The following is a 9,495-nucleotide window of genomic DNA, read 5'->3' as shown; positions in this document are numbered from 1 at the left end:
GAGCCTCGAAAGAGAAAGACTTAAACTTTTGCTCAAACTTTCCTCACTGAAACTTTCGACCATTCTCTTACCAACGCAAGAATGAATTCATTGGTCACCGTACAAAATTTGGCGAGAGATAAACTACCTAAGATTTCCCGATATTTGAAATTAAAAATGGCCGCCATACCTGTGTTAACCTTTGGGGAAAAATACATTAACAATTTCTACGCCGCTACACAACAAAACAGTGAGGTTTTGTCAATGTTTGATTTGAAATCTACCACGACATGTAAGACGAACAAGTAACTGCCAGCTCTCATCCTCATCGTAATTACAAACAGTGTGAAGTGTGTTCAGACAGCTTACTGGTACTTCTAGTATAACCTCTTCTAGGACTTGCATTAACTTGAAATACATATGTCTGGTGCAAGAACATTTAAAAACTTGGCATGATTCTTAGTCTGCTTTTATTGACCGTTACACAGACGAATGCATATAGATAGATAGATAGATAGATAGATAGATAGATAGATAGATAGATAGATAGATAGATAGATAGATAGATAGATAGATAGATAGATAGATAGATACATAGATAGATAGATACATAGATAGATAGATAGATACATACATACATACATACATACATACATACATACATACATACATACATACATACATACATACATACATACATACATACATACATAGATAGATAGATAGATAGATAGATAGATAGATAGATAGATAGATAGATAGATAGAGATAGATAGATAGATATATAGATAGATCAATAGCAGCGCTGTGGCATTTTACAAAGGAATATTCAGAAGGCTTGCATGTTTGCAATCAAGTGACGAGTTATTCTCCTCATTTTAGAGCCCGAGGGAAACATTTTTCTACTATCCGTACTATTCATCAGAAAGTGTCGGTGTTTATGCAGTACGTTATCGACAATACAAAGCACACTTCTATACAGAAGGATCAAATGGAAGCGGTAAAGAAAATCCCAATAGAGATTGTCGCCCATCAGAAACACTGACGAAACACGACCCTCCTTTACTTTTTGACTTGCATGAAGACCCGTCAGAGCTCTACAATCTGAACCAAGAGGGCGAACAGTACATAGAAATTTTAAACAAGATCAAGCGAATCTACAAGAAGCATGTGTTGACCATGGATTGGGCTGAGAGTGAATTCTTGAAACCGACTGATCCAGATGTTCAGCCATGTTGTAACCCTGGTTGTCAGCCATTTCCATCATGTTGCCAATGCTACAAAATACAAGAACCATCAAACCTCTTCAATACTAGGCCCTACTTTCAAAGTACGTAAATCCAATTAAATTTCCGTCCCTTGTTTTGCTTCTGTTGAATGCGTTGAAGAAAATAGGATCAGCGTCCTACTAATAAATATGATATTGCGACTACAACCACTGCTGCTGCTACTACTACTAGTATACTAAGAAATTTGTCTTGCGACGACAAAAGCAAGGAATATCACAATACACAAGCACATCATAAGTCAAAGCAATAATGTATCTCATCGCACCCCTTAATGGACGAAAGCAAACTTTACATGAAATAATGTACGAGGTGAAGCCGAGTACATTATGGAGTGCAGTTTTCTTGAGTCCATTAAAGGCCAGGGGGTACATTATTGCTATTATTTTATAGTTTTGGTGATGCCGGTGAATTTGTAGAAGTAGGAAATATCTGGCCCACAATGCTGGATAGTCGGATACATTGTCAGTAATAATGTAAGGTATGACGTCACAAAATTTACTGGCAACGAAAAAGCTATAATATGTTTGTGTACCGTCTATTTACTGTCTGTTCTGTGCTGTTTTGTGTCTATGTTTACAACTATTGTCTTGCGAATTCTGACCTACTGTCATTGGATTATGGATTGGTATGATTGCGATTATTTTATTACAACCAACATATCAGCCAATAGGAACATATCACGAGATTTGTCGTTTTGTCTTTTTCAGGTCTTAACGTCACAGCACCGTGAAATTGACTACATGGCCGACCTAACCATGTTAACGGGACAAAGTCACTCCTTTTTCAACTTTTTGTGATGTCAAGAAAACATGGAATACTTACATAAAGTTACTCATTGTACAAAACGGTGACGGTACATACTGCAAAAGTGTCAAAATTTCCTCTTTGCTGAAAAGACATTGTTTCGTTTGTGGCCTCTACACAAAATGAATGTTTTCAAAATCAGGCTGGCTTTCCTACGACAAATAAACATCGCCACAATATAAGGGAAAGCTTCCATCCCTATCTGTATGAAAGGCGCCACCAATTGAGATTTCATTAGAAAGTTTGCGTGAGGTCCAATCTCTATGCGACAGTGTATGTTCATCCATGCATGTTGAAAGTTGCGCATGGAACTGTCGGATATTTTGGTACTGGCCGCAAAATGTTTCATTGTATGTTTAATCTTTCTGGCTGCAAGCAGAGTTGAGGTTGTGCACAGTATACCAGTATTTCATCATGTTTAAAGAAGTAATTTTTTATACAAACTACTTTCCATATCAAACGAAATTCATCAAAAAAGCTTAAAAAGACCGACTTTGTCCTTTAAGAAATGACTGCATCAGGGACAGACATGTTTTAATGCCACGGTCGTGACGATGCTCAACAATTGATGATTTCAACGTAACTTTTTTTGGATATAAAAAACTTTTTATATGGCAGTAGGTCTATTTTCACCGATTTAGTGCATGGACAGCAATATCAAAATCGAGTGAATACTTCATCGATGGTGTCTCGACCCCTTGGCTTACCTTTCTGCAGTTGTCAGAGGTAAGATAGACAGAAAACCGTCCCGACATGATTTTCCTTCGTATTTGGTTGCTGTGGTATTAGAATGGCTCCTGCTTTGAATAGCACATTGCTGTTCTTTATTAATATTGTGTGTTCTGGGCCAAAAATCCCAAGAAGACTTTAGTGAAAAAACATCACAAATGTCAACAAGTGTCGGGCTGTAAATTGCAAGGGCTTTGAACGTTGAGAAAATCACGTTTGTGATGTGTTACCATGGACTGAGTTATAGCTTACTCTAAAAAGCCGATGTCATGAGCTTATCTTGAAAACCTATGGTTTAGACAAATAGAGCCTAGATTTACTTTGTCAAGTAAGTCTCTTTCTGCCTTACTTTTCGCTGAGAGATGAAGGGAATCTATAATCTCATATCCAATGAACGTTTATACACAGAAATATTTTCCTTGCTTGAAAACAAAACCCAGAAATATCTTAGCACCAGTGTTTCATATCATGCTGACTTACTCTTTTTTATGACAAACTTCGTGAAGAATCATCATATTTCTACCGTTGTGTGTTTGTACATTTCAAGACAGCTTTGGTTTTAAACACTAACAGACTGAATGTTGTATCGAACAACATACAATACATCTTTTTCCGCTCATAAATGGACAATAGATGATCTTTCCCGTCATGCAATCCTGTCATGTACGTATTACTGATCATGAAAATAATGCGTTTTAGCCTCTTAGTTTGACACTACACATTGTTGGTTTCCGACCATGCTAGGAACACAACTGGTCAATTATAAGTAAAACTCGTCGCTATTAAGTTCAATTGCATTAATCTTCTCCCGGTCCGGGTTCAAGTTTCTAATTCAAGGTTCCCTGGCTCCCTTTCCGATATACTTACTCCTGTGCGTCGGGGGCCTTTCCGCTGGACATGAAAGAAACATAGTATGGTGGAGAATCCGGGTACGTGATCATTAAAAGGGACAGTAGCTATAACTTTTGGTGATTATTTTTCACGTTTTTGTTTTACATGTCAACAACGGTTTCTCTTTCTACTTCCTACAGCATATTGAAATACACAGTGTTGCCATCGACAATTATCTTCCTCGGGGAATCGCCATGCGAGAGGATATCGGGATACAGAAACAGCGTAGAGACTCCAAGTCTTCAAAGATAACACCGTTTATTTCTTATAAATGGATGCTACATATTGCCAGATAGTTCCTTCTCTCAAGATGTTGTCCCTTCGTCTGAGCTGGTGTTCGTAAAGACACCTTGTATATACAATTCAATGCATACAATCTTTATTTACATACAAATGAAATGCAACGTCTCTCCCCGACGTATTTTGTGCCAAGGTACCTACATGTACCAATGGCCAAGATCATAAATACGAGAACAGTATGTACTTGCTAGATTTCTCACATAAGGTAGTAATCATCACACATAATTAACAAAGTCTGAACCTGTCTGAACCTGATAATTAACCTTTATGCAGAATTGACGTCAAAGTCAATGAACTCTGTAACAACAGTATTCAGATTGTCAACTCACCTGACTGCATTGTGTTTGCTGGCAAGTGAATTCTAGTCCGGACTAGAATTCAAATGTAAACAGTGACAGTGCATTTTACATAGATGTTTTGTCGACAAACTAAATAATGGGTATTTCAATAACATGTGTGGAGTAGAACAAGAACTTGCAATTGAAATACACACTAAATATTGGAGGAAATCATCAAAAGTTACAGTTGGTGGCCCTTTAAGCAAAATACGAACATGCCATCTTTGGCTGCAAAGTTCACAACTAAGAACACTGCAGCTTGTAATGTAATGGAATACTATCGTTTATAATACATGATATTGGCTGGTCGAAGATTAACCAATTCAGTTGAGTATATAATAAATGTAAGACATGTATCCCTGTCAGATTTACGGGCTACATTCTCCTCCGCTGCGAAGGAGTTCATCGCAAGAAAACAACAACATGGCAAGCGAGGACGGAAGAAGATATATAGATTATCTTCATTACTGGTGGATAGCCATCATCCCTTCAAGTTAATGAACTCCAATGTTCACACATGGTGGCGTGATTCGGCACGAATTAAAGAATCTAACGACGAGAACTTCTTGTTTATGAAACGATCTCATTATCATACAGCCGAAAAGGACAAATATTATACCTCTACAAGTAGCCGTTAAATTTTCAAAAACATATGAAGCGTATCTGGCTCCACGTGGACGGGTAAAAGTGAAGCTTGTCATTATTGTGTAGTAAATAAACTGTGTAGTACCTGGTCATGCAAAGAACATTTGAGTAATATTAATACAAGAAATCCTGCAGTAAATTTAAATGAAGAAGATGTCCCAAACTGAGTCATTCATCTACTTGTAAGTTAACAAGCCGAAAATGTCCAGAAAATGCCCGTCCTCTGTATAAAACAGCATTCAAAAATCCACGCATACTATTTCCGTTCGCATGCTTACAAATCAAAGCTCATCTCCTAGCTAGCTGTTCCATACACTTAGGTAGCGTGGTAACTTTCGTTGATATTTTATAATTTTTTGAGTACGCAAAACGAATCCATTTTCTTCTAGCTCTCCTAAATTATTTCGAAATAAAAATAAAAGTATTTGTCTTGCAAACTCAGTGCGTAAAATAAGCAAAGCAAAGTCGATTCTTGTCTGGGTTAGAATCCAGTCAACAATAACACTGGACATTTCAGACATGTCGTTTACGAGTTGAGCACTGGGAACCGCGTCAGTATTTTTAGAAGTAGAACAAATACACTGTGCTGTTTTGTGTCTATGTTTACAACTATTGTCTTACAAATTTTGACCTAGTGTTATTGGATTATGGATTGGTATGATTGCGATTATTATTACACTGGGAAAAAACGTTGACCGTCACATTTACAACTTCTGATGGTCAAATACTTCGACAACTTGTACGTTTTTTCGCCTCTCTGCACATGCCTGTATGCTTTTACGGCGTTTGAATTCAATAAAATATTAGTAAATTGAAAGTAACATGGCATTATTGATCGCCGTGTTCCAGTGGAACAGCACCAACACAGACATTGAAATGCCAAAAGCACGATAAATTTTATTGGGTCAATATTTTATCCACTTGTAAAAATTGGCCAATCATGGGTATCATTGATGTGTTTATTTTAAGTGACCGAATAAGGTGTTATCAAAAGCACATTTTCTTGGCCAGAATGGCTCCGTACGCCGTCAAACTCTATGGGTTTCTCCTTGTTCTCTGGGCAACCTCCGTCCACGTCGCCGTGTGTGTTGATCATATGGTCACTGAGGTTCATTCCATTGGCAAACCAAACATTGTAATTGTATTTGCCGACGACCTCGGATATGGAGATTTGAGCTGCTACGGGCACCCGACGTCTGTGAGTTTTACACTGGAAATTCATTGTGCAGTCCATCTAGGTAAAGTGAATCACATTCATTAAATTTAACAATCGTGCTTATGTAAACTAACCAGGTTTTTCAAAGTGCATATTACGAATCAAAAGTCAGAAAAACTACCTATAATTGTATAGTGTATATTGTATTGTATGATTTTATCCATGAGGACCAGAACTGGCTGACTTGGCAGAACAGCACGCCCTCTAACCAAAGCTACCCATCATACCTTATCTACTTCCAATATTGATCATTGTCAAGAGTTCATATAAAAAAAAGATAAATCACTTGTCAAAGATTTTTCTTCGGACTTGTCTCGAAGAATGGAAGGCCGACGGTGCCTCAATTATTAATGCTCAAGATGAGTACAAATGTTGTTATTTTTATCCAAACCGCTATGAATTGGTCCCCTTTCGAATTATTTATTTACCAACAATTTGAAAGCACGTGTAAACAAGAATAAGAAAAATTTGGTCGAAATTGCACTGGAAATTGGAAAATATTCCTGCCTCCTTCTTGTGGCTGCGGACACTCCTCGTTATCAAAAAGGCATACTAGCGATATGATTAAACAGGAAGCAAGTTTTCGACGGACTTTAATAATCTAACAGGGAAGGAAGACGTAAATAATGTGAAGTCATACGTTCCATTTTTGACGGATACGGTGAAAAGAGACAGCTGTCTTCGAAACTTAAAAAATTCCATAAGACGGTTATGTAAAACATTATTTTTCACTTTATTTAGTAGAGGGTAGGACGTACATATAAGGTACCAGAGAAGCTCTAGACTCGGGAGTTGAACTTGACGAAAGTGAACTTTTGAATTCTATCAACACGTGTTCGTACTATCATCCATCTTTTCTCAACGAATCTATCTTATACATCATATTCAAACTATTCTTCCAATATCTGACCGAAGAAGGTCGCAATATCACTTTGATATGAGGACGGAACCATACTGTTCAATCTTCGATACTTTTAGGCGTAGTCAAGTTATTTTTATATATGTGTGGTAGAGTGTATCCGTGTCTGTTCTAATGTACTGTAAGGCCTCGGGGCGCATAGTTATATGCAAAACTTCAATTATAAGGACGTTACAGGGCCAGTAGCGCTAACGTTTAAGGTAGAACGCACCTCGGGGACAGACATTCGAAATCTCAAACTTTTGCAATTCTCTTCTGACATACCACGTGTGGGGGTTCATTTTAACGCTCTTGGTGAAAGAAAACTTTTCATTGGCTTAGTTTTTTGAAATTTGAATTTCTAATATCGGTAAATCTTGGGAAATTTCTTTCTGTAGTACAAAAATTTGCACGGTGACCCCCTATTTTTATTCTTGATTTTGAAAGAGAATGATTGAAAGATTCCTTGAGGAAAGTCAGAGCGAAAGTTTAAGTCTTTCACTTTCGAGGTGCATACTACCTTAAAGAGTTTTTCATTATTTTTGTTTTTAAAATCAACTATAATCTCTTGTTCTATTCCCCGAAGCATTTTGAGATACACAGTATTCAGCTCGCAAAGTCAGTATGTCCATGTGTAAACTGCGTCATTATTGTCGACAAGTGACAAGTCCGGACTAGAATGCAAATGTAAACAATAACAGTGCATGTTACACATATAAACGCTATGTTGACAAGCGAAATGGTGGGTGTTTCAAAATTCTTGTAGGAGTAGAATAAGAACTTATGACTGGCATACAAAATAAAAATAATGAAATAAAAATCATCAAATGTTAGCATACTGGCCCTTTAAGATGGGATGCGCTAATATTTCCTTCAATTTTGCATTTAATACAGGGCTGCTTTACTCACTGCTCGTCTACCACCTCGTACTGGAATATGGCCGGGAGTGTTTTGGCCACCGGCCACTGGAGGGCTGCCACACAATGAAACTACAATAGCCGCTCTGCTCAAGCCACTTGGATATGCAACCACTATCATTGGGAAATGGCATCTCGGAGTCGGCGTAAATCAGACCTATTTACCAACCAACTACGGCTTTGACAATTTTTATGGAATGCCCTATTCCAATGACATGTGCCCTTGCCTGAAATGTTTCTATCCCGTTGACCCTTGCTGGGATAAATGTAGCATGAGTTACACCAGCTGTCCGCTCTATAGAAACAACACAATCTTCGAACAACCTGTGGATCTGACCACTCTTTCTAAGAGATATAGCATAGAAGCCAGGAATTTCATTGCAAGGAATGCAAAATCTGGAACTCCATTTTTTCTGTATTATCCAACGCAACACACCCATCATCCCCAGTTTGCTAGCAAGGACTTCAGGAATACTACGCAGCGTGGAACATTTGGAGATTCCCTGGCAGAGTTAGACTGGGAGGTTGGCCAAATTCTTGAAGAACTCAAACTGCAGAATTTAGAAGAGAACACTTTTGTGTTCTTTACATCAGACAACGGGTAACTTCAAATATCTTGAATTTTGAGTTACTTTCTGACGTCACGCCCGGTCATTTAGTTTTAATAATGGTTGTGAATAATCGCAAAGCATTGCGGAAGAATCATAGTTTTGATCAAAGAATCATTATTAATCTCACGATGTTCATGTGAAAAAAATTAATACGTGTGTTTCGTCGACTGCTTTCTGTTAATTGTTGTCGCTTGTTGAGTTGCGTTCTGTGTTTTTCAGACCAAGTTTAGTGAGAGAAGCTAGAGGCGGCAGTGCTGGGCCGTTCAAATGCGGAAAAGGTACAACTTACGAGGGCGGTTATCGAGTTCCAGCTATCGCTCACTGGGCTGGTAGAATACGGCCTGGTAAAACAATGGAATTGGCCAGTACGTTGGACCTCCTGCCTACTATAGCTAAGCTGGTCGATGTAAAACTACAAAATGTGACTCTAGATGGAATGGATATCGGTCCACTCTTATTCCAACGAGCAAAGGTTTGATTTTCCATGTGTTATTATTCCCATAAAAATATCTTTGCAATATGTAAGTATTCAGTATCGAATCGATAGCACACTCAATATTCAAGTTATTGAGAAGTTGTCTTGCTCTAGTTGTGGCCGAACTTTTTTCGGTATCCTTGATTTCATGTCGATCTTAAATAAACTACTCATGAAGATTTTAAGTTAGTTCAGCCTTGAGATCAACCATCTTGGTTTTTAAAGAATCATTTTTTTCGCATCTCGGGTCAGTCATCCACTTTAAGAACTTTCGGATCTCAGGTCAGTCAAGAACCATCGATTTCAGCTAACCTTTACCCCTTCAATCAATCAAACAGGCATATCAAATGTTTGCAAAAGCATTTTACAAACATAAAAGTTTTGGCGCTTTTCGTAACTTTGA

The 9,495-nt window shown here is 37.9% G+C and overlaps 1 protein-coding gene and 1 pseudogene across 1 annotated transcript in view; both read left to right on the top strand.

The window, feature by feature from the left end:
• The window catches only part of LOC139149532 (arylsulfatase A-like), a 46,379-nt gene extending 44,079 nt beyond the window's left edge, over positions 1-2,300 (top strand). Inside the window, exons 4-5 of the mRNA XM_070721331.1 lie at positions 862-1,309; positions 1,976-2,300. Coding sequence (XP_070577432.1) covers positions 862-1,309; positions 1,976-1,998 — 471 coding nt within the window. The 3' untranslated portion in view covers positions 1,999-2,300. The remainder of the gene's footprint in view (positions 1-861; positions 1,310-1,975) is intronic.
• A 3,668-nt stretch (positions 2,301-5,968) lies between these two features.
• Positions 5,969-8,620, top strand: LOC139149528 (arylsulfatase A-like; annotated as a pseudogene).
• Positions 8,621-9,495: the final 875 nt, after the last annotated feature.

This window comes from Ptychodera flava, chromosome 14 (genome assembly GCF_041260155.1).
Source record: "Ptychodera flava strain L36383 chromosome 14, AS_Pfla_20210202, whole genome shotgun sequence".
Classification (NCBI taxonomy): domain Eukaryota; kingdom Metazoa; phylum Hemichordata; class Enteropneusta; family Ptychoderidae; genus Ptychodera; species Ptychodera flava.
Note: the sequence above shows the minus strand (reverse complement) of the source record. Positions and strands in the feature narration are given on the sequence as shown.